At 38.1% G+C, this 20,485-nt stretch overlaps 3 protein-coding genes across 3 annotated transcripts in view; 1 reads left to right on the top strand and 2 right to left on the bottom strand.

Annotated features, from left to right (window-relative positions):
• The window catches only part of LOC117962555 (formin-binding protein 1-like), a 103,847-nt gene extending 97,951 nt beyond the window's left edge, over window positions 1-5,896 (bottom strand). Inside the window, exon 1 of the mRNA XM_058987007.1 lies at window positions 5,686-5,896. Coding sequence (XP_058842990.1) covers window positions 5,686-5,709 — 24 coding nt within the window. The 5' untranslated portion in view covers window positions 5,710-5,896. The remainder of the gene's footprint in view (window positions 1-5,685) is intronic.
• Window positions 5,897-7,359: 1,463 nt separating this feature from the next.
• LOC117396804 (RNA exonuclease 4-like) lies at window positions 7,360-12,239 on the top strand. The gene is made up of 8 exons (XM_034927553.2): window positions 7,360-8,117; window positions 8,483-8,823; window positions 9,094-9,246; window positions 9,411-9,604; window positions 9,756-9,844; window positions 10,314-10,388; window positions 10,549-10,623; window positions 10,981-12,239. Exons 1-8 carry the CDS (start codon window positions 7,908-7,910, stop codon window positions 11,113-11,115), a joined length of 1,272 nt encoding a protein of 423 aa, XP_034783444.2. The 5' UTR covers window positions 7,360-7,907; the 3' UTR covers window positions 11,116-12,239.
• LOC117422107 (serine/threonine kinase-like domain-containing protein STKLD1) lies at window positions 11,790-20,056 on the bottom strand. Its single transcript, XM_034909007.2, has 19 exons — window positions 19,957-20,056; window positions 19,398-19,484; window positions 18,843-18,887; window positions 18,281-18,355; window positions 17,799-17,903; window positions 17,239-17,309; window positions 16,978-17,093; window positions 16,511-16,626; window positions 16,044-16,192; window positions 15,799-15,929; window positions 15,624-15,701; window positions 15,118-15,234; window positions 14,848-14,988; window positions 14,340-14,468; window positions 13,975-14,103; window positions 13,510-13,638; window positions 12,511-12,651; window positions 12,241-12,314; window positions 11,790-11,923 (listed from the first exon to the last, which is right to left on the bottom strand). The coding sequence occupies exons 1-19, from the start codon at window positions 19,969-19,971 to the stop codon at window positions 11,876-11,878; spliced, it is 1,896 nt and encodes a 631-aa protein (XP_034764898.2). The 5' UTR covers window positions 19,972-20,056; the 3' UTR covers window positions 11,790-11,875.
• Between the last annotated feature and the right edge of the window lie 429 nt (window positions 20,057-20,485).

The raw sequence follows: 20,485 nt of genomic DNA on the forward strand, positions 1-20,485 counted from the left end.
GCTGTTATTGTTTTCAGTGTTTCAAAAGGTCAATTTATTTAAGGAAGAATATTAAGCCATTTAAGTCCCCAAACATTTTTGTTGTGCTGGACAAAAGAGTTATGTTGCTGTACTGGGCATTCATATTAATAAAGACACATCCACACAGGAACCTATCAGCAGCGACTCTTGGACTCTAGACTTTTAATTTCGCTGAGAGTAGATCTGCACTCAGAAATCTAAATGTTTAAACCACAACAGGTTCTATATAAAGTGATTAAATATGTTAATATCAGCTGAGGCTACCTGTTTTCTTTATTTCTATTAAATGACTTTTAAAATGTGTATATGTGCTCCGTGGCTACCTCTGATCAAGGTGAGAGTGGACTTTCTCTTGCAGTCGACTTGCTTTCGCCTGACAAATCAAAGATTGCATGATAAATACACTCTCAACACAATTAGAAGCAGCCACCGAAAACTTTTAAACATACACTGAAGCTAGCACAAATGTTGCCATTTACTGTATCTATAACTGTAAAGCACTCAGTAGTAGAATATGTAGTGATAACTAGAAATGCAGTAGTTATCAGCATCAGTTAAACACCATTGATCAGTTAATTGCCCAGGCTTCCTATTTGGAGCCTCACACTTTACTTTGCTATCCAGCCAATAACACTCACTTTCCTTGAGCATTGCTAGACTGAAGCTCTTCCATTTGTCTGTTTTGGTGATGAGAAATGCCAGTATCTATTGTATGTTCACTTGCTTTTTAATATTTGAATGAATAGATATAGTTTTCTCAATGCATATATCACATTGATATGCATACTGCTACAGCCAAAAGTTTAGCTTCATAAAGTCGAATGAAACCTGCTGAATAATGTTATGTTAACATATTGAATTACATATCCTTTGTAAATGTTCAGTATACTGACAAAAAAACTGACAAAAATGTAAACATTTCAAAATCTAACCTGAAATACTGTACTACTATTATGGCTTCCTGTAGACTTTTGCAATATCATTTTGTAGTTTGATAGCATGATGTTAAATAAAAGATCTAAATTATGTTCATATCATTTTTTTATGCGTCTTGTTTTGAATAATAAAGTAATCTCAATGTATCGATTATCTGAAACAAAAAACACATTGGAAATGTGGAAAAGGTTTTCAAAAGTGCAAAAACACAAGCGAAGTTAGAAGAAACAATTGGGGCTACCTTGGTCAGCACCAAGCAAATAGGCACTGTGAAAGCGGTGGGTGTCAAGGTTGGCCCAATTGTTTTTACTAACTTGGCTTGTGTTGTTTTTTTTAAATTTAGTCATCACCAATGGTTTTTACCCTGGTTTGGAATGCCCAATTATTATTTTTGTCCCGGTTCACTGCTGCAACACCCCGGCGACTCAGGAAACGGAGGCTGAAACATGCGTCCTCTGAAACGTGTTCCAGCCAATCCATCATTTTTCGCATTGCGGATCCACAGCGAAGCCACCAGACCCATAGTGCCGGAGGACAACACAGATCTGAATGGCTCCACTGCAGACCCGCAGGCACCCTATCAGCCACAGGGGTCGCTGATGCGCAGTGAACCGTGGATTGCCCTGCCGACCTATAATCCCTCCCTACCCGGGCGGCGCTCGACCAATTGTGCGCTGCCCCCTAGAAACCCCCGGTCACGGTCGGCAAATGACATAACCTGGATTCAAACCTGTGATCTCCAGGCTATACTGTGCATCCTGCACTCCACGCAGAGCGCCTTTACTGGATGAGCCACTCAGGAGCCCCCTTGGCTTGTGTTTTTGATGCAAGTTCGATCCGCTTTTAATGTGCCTGAATAAATAATCTTCTAGAGTGTTACAGGTGACATGGTGAATCATAGTAGTGTGGACAGTGTTTCCTCTGTGCTCATCTCAGACCAACATGCAAACTAATCTAAAAAAAGAAAAACAGGCAGGGGGAATTTGAGATCATACTTGGTAATGCAGAGCTATAGCTACACTGAAGCTCCAGTTTTTCAGATTTGCAAGTTTACAGGATGTTTTACTCATGGTGTGTGGTTGTCTGCTCGCTTCCTTTGTTCATGTGTTAAAATGCACCCTTCTTGTTCTGAAAGTTCCCGATTCTTGTTTACCGTCTAAAAAATTAGCTTCAGTTGAAGGGGAATCTGCCCCACCCCCAACATGAAAAAAGACAACCCACTATGCCCCTGTACAAACAGGCACGTTTCTGTTGCTATCAGCAGTAGTACAACAAGGTTTAGTGTCCCCTACAAGCTCAGAAGTAAGCCAGCTTGGCGTTATTTCTTCACATTTGGCAATATTGATTTATAGGTCCTGTGCCTTTAACGAGAAATCAGGCACTGCACAAAACACCATTTAAAAATGGACGTCGATTATTTTTTCATTCCAAAAGGCCAAGCCTGCTTATTAATGCTGAATGGAAATAGAAAACGCCAGTCCTATAATCTTCACATGCCACAGTTTTATCATACAAAACTAGTCGTTACTGCCACTGCTTTGAGACTATTACAGTTCTATAGAACATTACAACTAGGCTCAGTGATCTGATTGTAGACTGAATTAAATAAAAGGAAGCTAGGGGTGTACTTTCCTTGTAAAGACAGGCTTTAAAAGTGCATGCTTCATTCTACTCAAAAATACAATAGAGACAATACAAACTGTATTTATACTTAATTTATTATATAAAGCAAGTTAGCATTGTGGTTACTTTACTAATGGTTTCAAAAGCTGTTTTGGAGTGTCACAGGGTGTTGTTGCAAACAAACATAATGAAGTTTATTAATCTAGGTGAGAGAACAGTTGTATGGATTTACCTTCACTGTACTCAACAAACAGAAAGCAGACCAAGAACAATTAAAAAAAAAAAAAAAAAGTTTATGTAAGAAAGAGGACTAAGAGGAACTCACATTTAATGGATGTTAACACATGACTTCAGACAAACATGATTATCATGCTTAAACCGATAACTGATGAACAAATGTCATTGTAATTCTACACTAATTTGCAGGTAATGTACTGTACGTCCTGTACAATCCAGAAAAAAATGGTCTTGTACTGCAACTCTGGAAGCAACCACACGGCCTATACTGCAGATGGCTTCCTTGCCTGTGTTGTGTCAGAGTGATGCCCTCTCCTGCATTATACTGTGGTGGGGTGAGGCTGGTTTGGGGTAGGAGGGCGTGTGCATAGCAATCGTTACATAATGGAAACAAACCAGGCACTCCACTATCTGTGCTAACAGAGAGAAGAAAAGGCCAGCCTTGTTTGACGTCAGTAAAGGAGCTGCTCATCAAGAACGACTCCACAAACCAGTTTCTGTTTCTCAACACAGTAAACTCAAATGGCTGACCGAGGTTTTACAGTGTACGAAATGACCCGGAAGCAGCTTGTTACAGACGCTTCCATCCAAGCTTCTCTGGATTACATCGTCGGTCCAAGTGTTGATTAGAGCAAATGTTTCTCCATCCCTGCTGCAAGCTGGCTCACAGTGTGTTTCAATCAACACAAATATGGCCAAACAGAACAGAAATGTTCCTTGAGGAACTGAAACCTTCACGCAGGCGTGGCCGTTTCTTACTTCGTCCGCTTACGAACGCCCAGCATGCATTTTGTCTCGCTCGACCCGGGTCAAAGCGCATCGACCCACATCCTGAGGTGGGTCGCTGTCGACCCAGGTACGACCCAGGTACATGGTTTCACACTACGTGAGATTGTGACCCGGATAGGAGCGGCAGCGTGAAAGGGGCTTTATTATTTCCCAAAATAGGAAAAGCCTGCCAGGTTTCTTTAAAGAATAGGATGATAGAGAATACCCCCCTTGACCTATGTGATCCATCGCCAGGGTATGGGTAGGGTTACAATGGCTCATCCATCTTGGCTGCCCATGTGCTTTCCTTTCCTCGGAGTACAAACCATAGCATTGACATCTGACAATGCATTGCCATTGAAGAACATTTGGTCAAGGGGGTAATGTATACATAACAGAGACTCAGAGGGCTAGACAGTCAAGATTGTAAATGACCTACCGTTTAAGCTTATACTGGATTATGTGTGTGTGATCACTGGCATGTTTTTTATCTGCAGATTTATGTTATCCAAAACAAAAAGGGGGGGTGGGGGTTGTTGTGTAAATTGCTTAATAATTTATGGCTTTACATTGATGTTCTCTCACACTTTTTTTTTTTTTTTTTAATTGGAAACCTCTTAAAAAAAAAAATACTTGGTGACTAGAACAGATTGTTTTGGTGCCGCATCAGCTTTAGGTCAGAGGTCTCAGTACTGTGATCAGCTATTTGTTTGTTAGCCATACTGAAGCAATCAAAAAATATCATGGATAGGAATCATTATTCAATACAGTGCCAGAAGAACACAAAATGTGTGCAGGCTTCAGTAACTGAACTATATGAAACTGCAGGATTGATTCCGCATTCAATTCATATTCCAATGCATGTCACGTTTTCACACTCGTTCATATTAACCCTTATTCAACATTAACTCATAAATACGAATAAAATAAATAAATACTAATGTTGCAGGTTTATCTTTTGTGTTCAATAATGTGCTTAAAATGATAAGTCTACAAGCTCCGATCCACCTAACATTCAAATTCGGTGTTTATTTTTTCACTTCCTGGTTCCTGAACAACCTGAACAAGATTTTTTTCCGCAATAGTCTTTACTATTTTTTTTTTTTTTAATCACAAATGGGATGGGATGGGTCTGTGTAACCTGACCCTCGACTGACTAAATAAATCTACCCACGCTGAAAAGAAAACATGGTCAAACGCGGGGGGTCTCGTTGGTACTGACAAGTCAATAAAGAACGTTTAATTTAATATTTATATTTGATGCTAAGTCCATGGAAGTATTGCAAATGACACTGACATACTAGATCGCTACAACATTATCTTATAAAAAAAAAGTAATTTCCAGCTGCAAAACAAGTCGTGTTAATTGCACAGAATAAATAAAATCAGATTAATCAGTAAAAAAACAAATCCTATCCAATGCGGTGTACAGTATTTGTGGCTGCGCTCACTTAGTCTCTATTCCAAAATGGTACGGCATAGCAAAAATAAGTAAATCGTAATATATTATTTGTTGTGTTCCCCGATAATAATTGTATATGATGAATGATTCCGTTACCCGGCTTCCCAGGATAATTACAGCTGGTAGTTTGAGTTTCTTATTAAATCAATTTATATTCATACTGCATCATATGCGCTCTGAGAATTCAAATTTAAGCGATTTCAAGGGTTTCCTTTCAAATAATTCCAATGACATTTCTATGCACCAGATACGACTCATATCTCGTATAATTCGTATTACTTGCTGCCTTCATGTCCTACCCCGTTTTTAATAATCCATATACTATAAACACAACACACGCGTATATAATGTGAGAATGGTGTAACTGCATACATTAAAATGTCCTCAGCTTTTCAGCAGGTTTGCACGAATAAAAAAAACACATAGTAACAATTAATGTATTTTAATAATTCAATTCAAAAGAAGCATGCTTTCATTCATTTAAATGCTTACAAAAATGAACCCGCCATGCTTACTCATAGTGGAACCGTTATCTCGGGAGTCCTAGCTAGATAATATCCACCGAATGTGCAGTGCACACACAGTAGTGTGTTAAAATTGATTAATGCATTATTATTATATATTTTGTTTTAACCTACCCATAGCTCCGTCCCCCAGTTCATGGTTATAGGGAAATGTCCTCTTTATAATCCACAGTTTGCAAAGGTGTTTTTGAATAGTTAAATGAGACGTGCGTTGCTTTCTTGAGCCGCTATTCTGCCTGTGCAAAGTCGAAACCTTCACCTCATTCTGTCTTTCTACAAAATGGCCAGAAGCTGCAGCAGAGACTCCAGACGGCCTGTGCGGGCTCCCGCGAGAACCAGTGACAGCTGTCCGGGAGCGCGCATCAATTCGGGAGATCAGAAAGACAGATCGAGTAGCAAACAAAAGCAGGGGTGCATATGCCTGGTATCGTACCTTAAGGATCCCGGGTTTAAAAGTAGATGAAAACATTGACTGTTGCTTAGCGTGTGCTAATATGCGATCACGATGTGTGTATAACATGAATGCCATGCACCAGAATCGAGAGCGCGCAATTCATTTTACCGTAGGTCTGCAGTGTCCCTTGGCACAGATTGTGAATGAAAAAAGGAGCTGCATTTATAGGCAAATTTCATTGCTTTGCAGTGGGTGAAACGTATTTAAAAAAGACATTTAAAATGCTATTTTGTTAAAGGGTTGGTGGTTTAAATAAGTATATTGCGTGTTTCATGATCAATAAGTAGTGTTATCAACGAGGAAACAGCAATCTCGTACAGGTCACCAATCGCTATTTTTCTTTCTTGTTTCAATGTGCAGTTTTATCAATCTGCAATTTGTTCGAGAAGCTATCCGCTGTTAAAAATAACTGTGAATGGCTTATTAAGCGAAGTGATAACAGACATACGTGACAGAGCACCCACTGATTTACGATCTTGCAATGCTAGTTTTGCCCAGCAAGTTTGCAGCAGTTCTGCTGGGGCTTCGGTGTGACATAAAGCAAGAGCGACACCTGCTGGTACAATAAATATGAATATTATGTACAGTACATGTAGTTTAAACTTAGATCACAGAACCAACTAACTACCTGACTCATTAACTGGATTAGAAAATAAATTCGATATTTAAAATAACTTTATATAATAACATTCTTCACGCAGTATTGTTCAAGGGTTTAATGACACCATCAAAGCGATTTCTGGCGTAGGAAACAAAACAAAAATAAAAAAAAATGGTTCTGTGGTAACACGCTTAATATTTCCAGTATATTTTGTATAAAATAATTGAAGTACAGCGGTGTATTCCTGGATTAAATCTGTATATTGCTAACCAATGAAGAGTTTGTTTATAACCTCCAGTCCTGCGAGTTCTGTAGTCCCACATGCCTTAACATTTCTAAAACAGATACATTTAATAATTAATACACGACACGAACAAACCAGAAACCTGATTTACTATGCCTTTTCTCCAGGCAGTGTACAGTTTTCAAATATTGCCCAACAATTATAAAATACAGTATCGTGCGCCCAGCAGCTCTTAACAGTGTATGCTGAAAACATGCTTCTTCGAAAACGTGTATTACAAACTGTTTGTCTGTGTCGGGGAGCGCACAGTTACTCTGTAAAACAAATTAAGTTATTCAAGATTTCTAAAAATACTTACAAGTTACAACAACAGAAAAGAAGGCTGGTGTACTTTAGCTGACACCAGTGTAACTGAGTGGGCCTTTATGCTTGTGTTTGGCCGGACTGTTTACTGTGCGTACAGGTTTTGTTTCCGGAGGGCATCATTGTTAGTGACGCCGATAGAGCTAGAAGCAGCATGGAGTGCACAGGTGATCGTTTTGGATACACATGGATTGCAAATAAGTGCTCGGGTTACTTTTGAGTTCATGTCTAGCCGATTAACGATCAAGCTACACAGAATTTAAGTCATAGGCGAAAAAGATCGGTTTATCGGTTTACAATTCAGCGACACTTTACGTGTATCGAACGTGGCGATTTAGCTTGTGGTAGCTGAGCTGAGAAGTTACAGATTACTAAGGTATGACGCTTTGCTTAATGTAAGCATAAACTAGGGATATGTACTACCTTTTAGTAAGTATACGTTTTGATTTCTTAAAGTTACTAAGAGTCTGAGCAAATCAATGTATTTACTTACAGTACTTAGTTAGCAAGAAACGGTATACTCCATAGGCAAGTCTGTCAAATATGTTAGGTGGTTGTGCATTTAATTTAGAGTAGTTTTTTTAAGATACGGTAGCCGGTGTGTTGTTTATTTTCTGATACAGTCCTTCTGCGTCAAGGCTGCTTGTGTGGTAGCGGCAACAGTAATATAAATCATGTCTGACGTGACGTGTACGGCGCCTGACAGCACCCCCGTGGAAGGAACAAAACACAACAACCAAAAAACGAAAAATAACAAGAAAAAGAAGTTCTGGAGAACTGCAGAGAAAGGAGCAGTAAAGAAGGAAGATGAAGCCAGGAAGGGTTCTGTGCTCCCACCAAAGGCTTCTCAGCATTTTTCAGCTAACTGGAAGGCTCTGCAAGAGGTAGGAATACATCAATAATAATTATCGAATGGCTAACAATGCGGTTCTTTACATAGCACATAGTGCCATTTGGTGGCTACTGTATGTAGCAAGGATATTAGGTTGAATTGTCATCATAATAAATGTAACAATAATATGTAATCCTGTTGAACTGATTTGATTTTTTTGTAAAACATACTTAATAGCCAGTTTCTAATCATGAGAGCTATACATGATCTTAACTTTTTGACACAAATAAGGAATGGGTGTTAGCATTTCTAAGAATACCAGTTTGCATCCACATTGAGCTGCTAAACCTTGTTGGAAAGGACATGCACGTTTACCCGCATGCTGTTTTAACTTCTGACCTGTTCATGTTTCTTTAGTTGTTGAACCAGAAGAAGGCGACCACGACTACAGCCCAGGAAAACGGAATGACTGCTTTGAAACACAATTCAAAGAAAGAAAAAAAGCAGCAGATTCAGTCTCAAGGAAAGCCAGTGAAAGATCAAGTTCTGAAGGACACAAATGTGCGTACCAGCAAGCAAACCAAAGCAGACTCCGTACAGCCTTGTACCTCTGCTGAGAAGAGTGGTGGAGAGACGGGAGAGCAGAAAAAGGGCAGAGACAACAAGAAGAGGACACATGGACAAATAACCGCAGAGAGAAACAATCCGAAAAATAAAAAGAGGAAGACCGAGGAGGTTGTGGAGCACAAACCAACTGAGTAAGTACACAGACCTGTACAATCATATTACTTTATTGTGCTTGCAAAACAACTGAGGCTTCATATGCTTGTCCAATTTAGGTGAGACTGCCAACAGATGCTATGCTACCGCCATTCACTATGAATTTGACAAACGTTCACAAGTTTTCATCAATCTCTGTCTTGTTAAAATGTGTTGGTCTAATTTTTCGACTGCAATTTTCTTGTTAGCACTACTGAATGTGTCATGGCTGAGTTCCCATTCAAGCAGGTCTGTTTGTTAAATGGCAGGGCGGATATCTGGTTTGATGATGTGGACCCAGATGACATTGAGGCAGCAGTCGGAGCTGATGCTGCAGATATTGCCAGGAAGAGGATGGGGGTGAAACAAAGCAAGCCACAGGAGCTGGAGAAATCACTGGTGAAAGAGCATGGATTTGAAGGGTGAGTTTAAAGTGTACCTTTGGATCAGATTGTCCTGGGTTTTCTTCCTTTCTTAGTATGTACTAATGGGCTGTCTAACTGAGAACTGCAGTGTTTCTCCTTGTTTGCAATGTAATGGTACATCTTTAGTGATTTGGTGAACTAATGAAGCTTTCTCATTTTAGTCTGACCAAAGCTGTAGCCATGGACTGTGAAATGGTGGGGGTTGGACAGAGTGGTGAAGACAGCATTGTGGCTCGAGTCTCCATTGTAAATCATTTTGGAAAATGTATTTATGATAAATATGTTAAGCCTACAGAGAAAGTAACTGATTACAGAACTGCTGTCAGTGGGATCAGACCAAAGGATCTCAAAAAAGGTTAGTGGCTGGATGTTTTCTTAATAGCAATAGTTCTTTTGTGAAGTTTGTTTAGCTGCAGGGGGTGGGGAGACATTCTGGAGACTGTTAGGGAAAACTATTCACCTACTTACTTACAATTTCTAACATTATTTTGTTTTATTCCCCCCAGGAATAAATGTCAAGATTGTTCAGAAAGAGGTGGCTGATATTATACAAGGAAGGATTTTGGTTGGCCATGCCATACATAATGATCTTAAGGTAAGACCCAGCGTTTATTTACAGTATTTGCCAGTGGACCCGGCGTGTATTATGTATTAGAGACAGGTGATTATTTGAGACCCAGCAATTATTTGAAGTTTTACACATTATATATATATATATATATATATATATATATATATATATATATATATATATATATATATATATATATATATATATATATATATATATAATACATATATATATATATATATATATATATATATATATATATATATATATATATATATATATAATAGTAGAATCACTGGTTTAAATCTACCACATATTGTAATCAGAAATTGCATTTCCTTTGTTATTCACCCATTTTATAATCTACCGTGATATTCAGTCAACCGCTTTACGTGATCACAATTATACACACGTGATCACATGAAGAAGTTTTCACTGTGTTTTGTTTTTTTTATATGTCAAGTCTTGTTTTCAATATTTCTGTTTGTTGCAGATTTTGTTTCTGGATCACCCCAAAAGAAAAATCAGGGACACACAAAAATATAAACCATTCAAAGCAATAGTAAAGGTAAGATGCATATTGTATTAGAAAATAAATATGAACATTTCAAGTGAAGAAAGGAGCATTTGAAGTTTTATTAAGCTAAGACACATGTCAGTTGAGCAGCTTTTGGCAACTGAATTTATTCTGATCTGTGCATCTTTTTTGTTTTTATATTTGTCAACAGTGTGGACGTCCTTCACTTAAACTTCTCTCTAAGAACATTCTAAATGTTAAAGTCCAGGAAGGTGAACACAGTTCTGTAAGTAGTGTTTATTTTCTTTTTATTATTTTTGTATAACCTTATGAACATTTAACAACCTTTGTGGCCAATTGGTATTCATCCATGAAATTTGTATGCTTGAAACGTTCTTCCAACTAGTGTACTAAAAACTCAAGGGGTCCTGTAGTATCTCCTTGAGAATTCACAACACTGTGATGACAAACCAAACTACTGTTAAAGGGTTCCCTTGAAATGGTGTACAGTAAATTAACATTCTTTCTTCCTACCATTAGTATGAATGTGATAGTATGTGTTTTTATTTTAGTTGTTTTTGGCTGTAGATACTTTGGGTAGACCATTTTCAAACTTTAATTTATTTGATTTATTTTTTGCCAGGTTCAAGATGCCCAAGCCACAATGAAGTTATACACTTCAGTGAAAAAACATTGGGAAGCAGAGATAAAAGCCAGACATAAAGGGAATAACTTGGCAGGAAAGGAGGGCAAAGGGAAACGGCCTACAGACCACTAATGCATTTACAACTGGTGCGGCAAACCCACATTCCCAATGGAAGGGAACTCTTTTTGAGCCGAAGAAATCGTGTGGTCTTCATGTACTTCTGGTTATGTGCTTATAACACAGACACTTGTCAGCAGGAACACAGCGGAGCCATATATTCTGTAACTCAGATATTTTCACACAAACTGTAGGAGATTCATTTATTTTTTCCCCTTATGTTGTCTGTTGAACTGAAAGCTCTGGGAAATCGTTGAATATGGTTTGTTAACTGAACTGAGACCAATGGAATGTATTGCATTTAAAACATGGTTCACTTTAGCCATTGTATGGACAGCACACTGCTTCCACAAAGAAAGTATAACCCTACCATTAAAAAAATACCTGAAACAAATGTTATTTATGTAAGGAGGAGAGTGATCAATTGGCTTGCTTTTTATTCACTGCTTGATAGACCAAAAAGAGAGCTTTGTTTAAATTGTTTTAAAATACTTTACTGTGCAACGTTAACAGAGAATGAATTCCCACATCCTCAACCAGGTCCCTTGTTTATTATTGCACAAAATATTCTGGCGAATTCTTGTTTGTGCTGTTCTGTGGAATGTGATGGTACAATAGACAAATTGATTCTAAACAACCCCATGAGATTCTTAACTAAGAACATTTCTTTTTTAAAAAGACCAGGGAATTAGAAAAGCCGGAGCATGGGTCTTCTGTCTCTGAAAAGTACCCCAGCAACATCATTTCATATTCTTTTTTACAGATGCCAATTCTGTCAGTTTTGCATTTTTGAAAGAGCAGATTTAGCCATCACAACAATTTCCTGGAGGAAAAAAAAACAATAAAGTCCTTATTTTCATACATTTCAATGAGTAAAATGGTCATTATCAGCATTACAGTGTTCTTTATGAGACTCCTACACTTTTCTCTGTATGGGAAGAACACATAATGGAGTAGTGATGACTTTAAATAATCTCTCCTTTTTATTTTTTTTTACTGGATCACATTTTGCAATCTGTCTTGCCTTCATTCAAATCCAACCACAGAATGACTGGGTGAAGTACCCATGAGGAAGGTTGCCAACCTAGCAGAAACCTTGTCGGGAATAAAAATACAAAAAATAAATAAATGTTGTTTTACCTCATTTGATGCAAACTTAATTTGTATCTGCTTAATCATCTCCTTGAAAGATATTAATTCTGGCACCACTTCATCTGAAACAGAAACTGAAGTCAGCTTTTAGTGCTGAAATGATTTGGTAATTTGAATTTTTAGTATTTACTTAATTGTTAATGCATTTTTTACACACCTAATTTTAAGGGAGAGAAATGCTAGAATAAGCAAAAAAAAGATGGATATATGCAACAACAAACAAACAAATGTGTAAATATATAGGAAAGATTAACCTACCATACTGCACCATCTCATAAAACAGAGAACAGATATTCTCCACCACCTCTGTATCATCAGTGTGGTAACGATAGACCTCTGCAACCACTTGTAACCCATTGGTTCCAGCAGGGGGCAGAAGTACTCTGAATGCTGCCAGTTCTAAGGGAAAGGAAAATAACTGTTTTAGCAGGCTTCCTTAAAATTGTAGAAGAGAAATTACAGCTGGTTTGTAAGCAAAGTAGTTCTTACATTACATTACAGAAATATGGCGAAACCAACTTGCTGACAACACTGAAACTATTCAACTGATCTAAAGGGTGGCATATCTAAATACAGCCATCATTTCAATGACTAAAATAGAACTTAGGTGGCTCCCTAGTGGCACATCCGGTAAAGGCGCTCCGCATGGAGTGCAGGATGCGCCCTATAGCCTGGAGGTCGCCGGTTCGAGTCCAGGCTACTCCACTGCCGACCGTGGACGGGAGCTCCCAGGGGGCGGTGCACAACTGGCCGAGGGCTGCCTGGGGGGCAGGCTCACTGCACACCAGCAACCCCTGTAGACTGGTCGGGCGCCTGCAGGCTTGCCTGTGAACTGCCCAGAGCTGCGTTGTCCTCCGACGCTGTAGCTCTGGGTTGGCTGCATGGCGGGCTTGCAGAGTAAAAACAAGCGGTAGGCTGACGGCACATGCTTCGGAGTACAGCGTGTGTTCATCGTCAGCGCAGGGGTGGTAGCGGTGAGCTGAACCTAAAAATACAATTGGACATTTCAAATTGGGAGAAAAAACAGGGTAAAATCAATTGGCGACTACTAAATTAAAAATAAATAAAATAAGACTCTTCGTTACAGAGAGTAATGCATCAGACAGACTTGCATGCACAATTAGATATTTGATTTGTATAATATTGGTACCCAATGAGTCCTATTTAATTATATAAATAGCAACGGTATTTATACACACTGCTGATTAGATCAATTGAACAGACATCAATCACATCCTTAGAAAAAAATAAATGCACCTGAAATTCTCACAAGACTTGCCAGAGCTAAACAGGCATTCTTCACCACGCCCAGCCTGTCTGTGTGGGTCCTGAGAGCATCCAATAACAGAAGAGCTGCTGCTTCACAATGCTCCTTTGTTAAAGTGCCTTTAAAAACAAATACATGACGATGTTACTGTACATCACCAGCAGCATGCAAAAGTTTTGCACTGAGGGCGCCCTTTCTGTTTAGTGTTGCACCCCCTCTCCCCTAATTCATTTGGACAAAAAGGGACTGTTATTCTCAGAAATAATAACCATGTTCTTTCATTTAAATAAGCATCAGCTTACAACTGCTATTAAACTCAACTTTATCTTTAACTAGTTGGTTATTTCTTACTTTTTATGTGTTCCTAAGCCCAGTACATCTCACTTTTTTTTGGTTTTGGTTTCTAACTGTAGTTCTGTAAAAGAAAAGAAGTTAAGAAAAACCTATTGTCTCACCTTGCAAAATCAATGACCAGAGTGCAGAGCAAACAGACTCCATCAGCACCTCATCCTGGAGGTAAACTTCTCCTGCGCTGCACACAGTCACCAGGGCGCCCTCTGCTGATGCTATTCTAGCATTGCGCCCTGGAAGTGTACAGAGTGGCATTTTAGTGGAATGTTGTATATGTTGTTTATTAAAATAAAGTTCTAATGTAACAAGAGCTTGTGCAATACGTACACCTGTATTAAGAGAAGTCTTCAGGGACATCTCACAGAGTCCTGTTACTGGTAATGCTAAACAATTAGATTCACTGCTCATTTAAATGCAGAACTATTACTAAGTTGCTAATGGACAGAGATCTCTGTAATAATGATCTTACCATTCAACACTAAGCTCCAGAGAGCTCCACAGCAGGACATGCAGATATCCCTGTTGTGTATGAACGTCCTCATTGCTTTCAACAGCTCTGGGATACCACCTGCCTTGCCAATCTTCCCTGCTGATGCTTCTGAAAGTCACACAGATAAAAGCAGATTTAGCTTTACCATTTTCACAATGGAAATACCTACTGTACTTAATCACATTATTGAGTTCATGTGGGGTGCTTGGATCTACTGTTTTAAGTTCAAAGATTCTATATCATATTGCTATAATGCAGTGGTGCACAACTCGGTCCTGGAGGGCCGGTGTTCCTGCAGTTCTTTCCTCCAACTGCACCCTAAAATGCTTTATTGGACCTTATTGGAAGCTTAATTGGTCCAATTAACTAATTTAGGGTGTGGTTAGGACAAAAACCAGGAGGGACACAGGCCCTCCATGACCTGAGTTGTCCACCACTGCTATAATGGAAGCATCGCTTCTATTAAACACAGCCTTCTATTACCCACCGTTCCCTGAGAGAATCATGAGAACATTTAAAGCGAGTGCGAGCAGCTCCTGGTTGGTGGAATGGGTTCGGACAACATCCAGCACAGTGCTGATGACCTTCTCACTGGACATCCACTCCTCCTCCACACTGTGCTCCAGAACTGCAAACAAACAGGGCCGAGTCAGAGTCATTACACACTCAATTACTGTACACAAGGCTTAAAACCAGCCCTTATTAGTTTCAAAGAAGGACTACAGGGCAGAGTACGGTAGAGCCATCAAATCAATACCTGCCACAAAGAGAAGCTGTAGGATTCTGCAGGCCCTCAGCTGCACTTCCACACAGTTCACATTGCTCTTCATTGCTGAGGTAATGGCTTCCAGGACATCTGAGATCAAGGAAAACACTGTGCAGTACAAGAAACAATATTGTTAGGGGATAAGTCATTTCTACTCACACATTTCATTTGAATCTGCTAACCACCTGTTTATGTTTCCTATAAGCTCCTTTTGATTCCAGGTGCTTATTTTTATGGAATATCACTCCCTCACAATCTTTTATTTGGATTAAAATGTTTATCTCCAGTAAATCCAACAGAATATTTGTTCTTCATTCTGCAATGCTAACTGCCAAGACTGGTGCAACACTTAAAGCAGCACAAACCTGTCGGGGTTTCCAAAGACTTTTTAAAGCCACAAAATACATTATATATATATATATATATATATATATATATATATATATATATATATATATATATATATATATATATATATATATATCAGAGACACTCACTGTCTTGATCTGCTTTTAGCAGGTAATTCATAGCCGAGATCTGTGCTTCCTCTATATCGTTGTATTTCTTCATGAATTCTAAAGAAGGGAATGGGGAAAATGCAAGTCATTTAAATCAAAAATTGCACTTGAAATGTATTAGAATTCTTTTTTAATTCAATGAGGGTTCCCATACCTAGCACTTGTTCAATTCCAGCCTCACAGGGAGCTCCTGTTACCCCAGGTAGCAATTTCTTTTTCAGCCCTGATAGTGGAGAGTCACACAAAATCAGGCATTCCTTAACATAAGGGACACTGACCAGCTCACTGCATAATAAAAACAATAACACAAAAAGCTACATAAACACATTTTGTCACAATTCCTTAAGGACCAAACAGACAGGCAGGCTGATTTAGCATCTTTTCAAACACTTTGCTCACAATATGGTCGCTCTGTGGTGTGGGTTTCTCTGTAACATCCACTTCAGTAAACAACACAGAGCAGGGGGTCTATCTAGAGTCTGAAGGAAAGTCTCCAAGTGCTCAGAATCCTGCCTGATCTTCTGTAGCAGTGACAGAACAGCCTTTTCCTGAAAAAGAGTGCACGCTCTTAAATTGATGTCAAAAGTCTTTAAAAAGAAGCACAGAGATGTCACAGAAATATCAATTTAAACAAACAAGACAGACAACTTTTTGTAACTTTTTTTAGTGTTGTGTACAGAATGTGAGGTTGCCAATCACAAACTAGTAAATATAGTATTATAAATAAAAGCGAATTATCCACATTCTCCTTGGACATTTTCCATGTTATAGAATGTTTTGTCAAACAACATTTCCAAACCTTTATTAGGTATTTGTTTTCAATTCAACTGTGTTCTTATGAGAATGCTCCTTCTAACAATACGTACATCCAACGTGTGACAAGTCAGCATTTCCAGAAGGATACACCCCAAGGACCACACATCAGATTTTTCACTCCACTTCCACTGCTCTAAGGTTTCTGGGGCCATCCAAATTTTCATACCTGCCAAGACAGAGCAAGGAAGACAAGTCAAGAAGACAACTATTCCAGCTGATGCCTTCATCAGTGTAACACCAAAAATCACCAAAACGTTTGTCTACTTGGTTGCTTTGCTCAATATATACCCTGCAAAGATAAGCCAGAGCTAGAGCATTTTAAAGCACTGGTCAATTACTCGGGATTGCATAAATCACCCATCCATGGTTATCAAGGGATTATCCCTAAAAATAAGTGATTGATGCAATCTAGCAGGATTTCCTGGTAACAAACATCCAGCTGTGGTTTATCCCTGTGGTGCATAGCTGGACCATTTTTTATTTTAGTGGAAGCTAACAATGATGGCACTGCTCTTACTTTCTTTGATCCGTATCTTCAGCTTCAGTTCATCATCAGCCATGGAGTGAACCTGGAAATCAGAGACTTGGAAGGACAGATCTTGTTTCAGCAGGATGTTTGATGGCTTGAGGTTTCTGTAAAGAAGAATAAATACATTCAACCACTTTTACATAAATGTTCTAAGAAATCCTAAAAAGCTTTTGCTCCAGTGACAAGTTTAAAAAGAGCTGTACAGTATGTAGATTGCAAAACTCAATAACCCAAGGTGATTCCACTGACCTGTGTATGACGTTCTGTTTGTGAAGGTAGGCTAAAGCATCCACCATCGAACCCAGCCATCTTCTGATCGCCTGGTGAATTAAAAACAGTAAGTACACAATGCTGTTTCAGAACCATCTGAGTCCAGTCTTCTTATGTGGTTCACCCATTCAAAACTTGCTGGGTCAAGTGTATGAGATAAAATGGGACTTTTGATGAATATGTGTGAAATGTGATATTTAACAATGTGCGATAAAAGTATGCATAAATTGCAGAACTAATGAGATCTAATATATTACAGAGTTCAAAATAAATCAATTTACTGTACCTTCTTATTCTGAAGGCTGCAACACTGTTTATTTGAAAGACTGGATCATTTTCAACATAGTTTTGCAGGATGTATACTTATCTTGTAGGTAAACAATAAACATAAAGCTTTATGAAGGCATGTTTTATGTTTAAAATATGCAAATGTATTTTAAAGTGATTTTGGTGGGAACTGTAGGATACTTTATATAAAATTAGTGTAAATGAGTCTTCAGGTTTACACTTGAACAGCATGAATTAACTGCAGGTATAACCTTTTCGTCAACGTGTTTCCTTCTGTCCCTATGTGCTTTGATCGTCGCAGACAGATTCCTCATGTAAGAGCACTCCATCACCAGACACAGCATGATAGATGATATCTAAATGGGAAAAAAACGATGCTTACAAGACAGCCAACTCTGACTCCCGATGGCAGCTGACTGAAAGGCATGTAGTATTAAAGTTGTTATTTCTGTTTTGGTAACATTATTTGGTGTGTTTTTCCTTTCAGAAACAATTGTGCTGTTAATGATTTAGAGTAAAGGTTATTGAGAATCTAGTCCAGGTTTTCAAGGCGGTGGTGAAAGGTGGTGTTGCTCCAGAATGGGGTAAAGTTTAAGAATAACAGTATGAATGGATAGGGTTATAGTATTTAAAAAAAAAAAAGAAAAATAATTTCTAAGCACAGTAAATGAGTAAATCATTGTTACTGTAGAAATAATCACAATCTGGTGACTATACAACTTTATCCCCATACCTTTCTGTCCCACATGATGAAAATCTCCCTGTAACTGGTGACATGTGGATGTTGCATCTCCAAAAGGCAATGAGCCTGCAGACAGAAATTTAGCAGGTGACAGATGTTTTTTTTACAGGATAGTTCATACTATAACAGTGTTTTTATTTAAAGTGGAAAATGAGGGCTCAACTTTAAGTAAATTGGCCCAAAGACCAGAAGAGTCCATAAACTGCAGTTCCAGAATTGTACTAATTAATCAGGCTTCCACTGCTGCTTATTTTATGTCTGCACCAGCAGATGAAAATTGAGTCTTTTATTAGTTGTCTATTATTTAATTAAGGAGCAAGAAAAAAATATACAATCAAGTTGTATTATACAGGTTATTTACTAGAGGTGTTTTACAGTGTTTTAATCTGATGGTAAAAAAAAAAAGTATTCTTGTATTTCATATCATTACTCTTCTGCATTTAATATAACATCCATGTTAGCCCAATGAGCTCATGTTGACAGGAAAAGTCAGTAACCGTTACTGTACAGTCTATTTCTTAGCACAAATAATCACAATCACTCATTGTCTTACCTCTTTTAATGCTTTGTTAGCTTCCCCCTCATCAAGAAATTCAACCTGCCGGAGATATTGCATGCATTAGAATCTGTCAAAAGGGCGTAGCCCCACTGGGCAAGCAAAGTAACAGTGATTCAAATTGACAAATCTGCCAGCTGTTTACATTGTTCTTGTGGAATACAGGACCATTCCTCAATGACCACTGCCTCCAATGTCAACGATTATATTTGCATCACACATTTATTAGTCATGTGAGGGATACCCTGACATAAAACATACAGTAGATACATACATAATCAAATATTCAAAGTAAATTGGGTAGGCTTCCATTTTTGTTTATTCAGGTTTGTTTCTTTGTTGACAACACCACTGCCACCAACTTCATTTGTAAATAAGATTACTTGACGGGTAAAATCCAGTTATATATTTTTACAGTGCATAATTCAGGAGTTTATGAGTTGAAAGGTTCATTTAATTACTATCTTGCCAAAAAAAAGGGGGGAAGGTTAGATACTGCACACTTGCTCATTGCTTAATGTGTGTGCTGTGTGTGCACTTGGTATCACCTACCCTTTTCATTGTGTACTCCCTGCCATCTCTTCGGTTCTTTACAAATAAAATATTACCATATACTCCTGGATCCATTTTATACAAAATCTATTATGGAAATAAATGGGAAAAAAAGTTAATTAAGCCAATGACAATGCGACTGTGACAGAAAGAAGCAATTGTGTTGGAAATAATTGATATGCAACATTTTAGAATGTCATGGGTATCTATCCAGTTATTCAAGTAAAGTTATAAAGGTCTTTAAAGTTATGACGCAATCACAGTACAATGTATATTATTTGGTCTTATAAAATAATAATAATAATAATAATAATAATAATAATAATAATAATAATAATAATAATAAATACGTACTAAAGATATTAATTTACAGAAAATGTATATAATTTTTTACGTTCTACAATATATTATCAAAATCCAAAACCAACATATTTTGCAGTTTCATGTTTTTCAATTCACTCTTTATTAAAAAATAATAATAATACTAAAAGGTACAAAAACATGAGGCTTTAGTGGCTTCAGTGGATCTGTTTTTTAAAATATAGTGAATACTGTTTACCTCGTATTTTTCCATGTTTAAAGTTTCATTAAAATTAAAACAAAATTCAGTAAATTCAAATCTCTCCGTCGCCGAGTTTGTCTTTGTTGTGTTGCTTGGATACCCAATGATGCAAACACAAGCGCACAGACCAATCTGTTTGTGCGCATGCTCACACGTTCTTATTCCAGTCTAACAAGAGCGAAGCTAAATTGCTTGCACTGTCAAAATATCCTAACGTAAAAATGGGTTACGCGTTAGGACACGTGTCTTTGCAATAAAGACGGAAACTTCCCAGCAATGAAAACGGATACGATTCTTGGATGTTGCAGATATAAAAAGCCACTGTCACTATGTTGCAAGCGCTGCAACCATTGCACAACACATGTGAAATGTTGGTAGGTTTGCAGACATTTTTTGACAATTGCTGAAACGGCAGAATTGAGTGCTGTCACCAGGTGAAGGTGAAGGGATGCAACTATCTCGCCCATTTGCTCAAAACCCTATTGATCCTTGGTAGTGTCACTTTCCCAAATCTATGGTGGTGAAG

This window comes from Acipenser ruthenus, chromosome 15 (assembly GCF_902713425.1).
Source record: "Acipenser ruthenus chromosome 15, fAciRut3.2 maternal haplotype, whole genome shotgun sequence".
Taxonomy (NCBI): Eukaryota; Metazoa; Chordata; class Actinopteri; order Acipenseriformes; family Acipenseridae; genus Acipenser; species Acipenser ruthenus.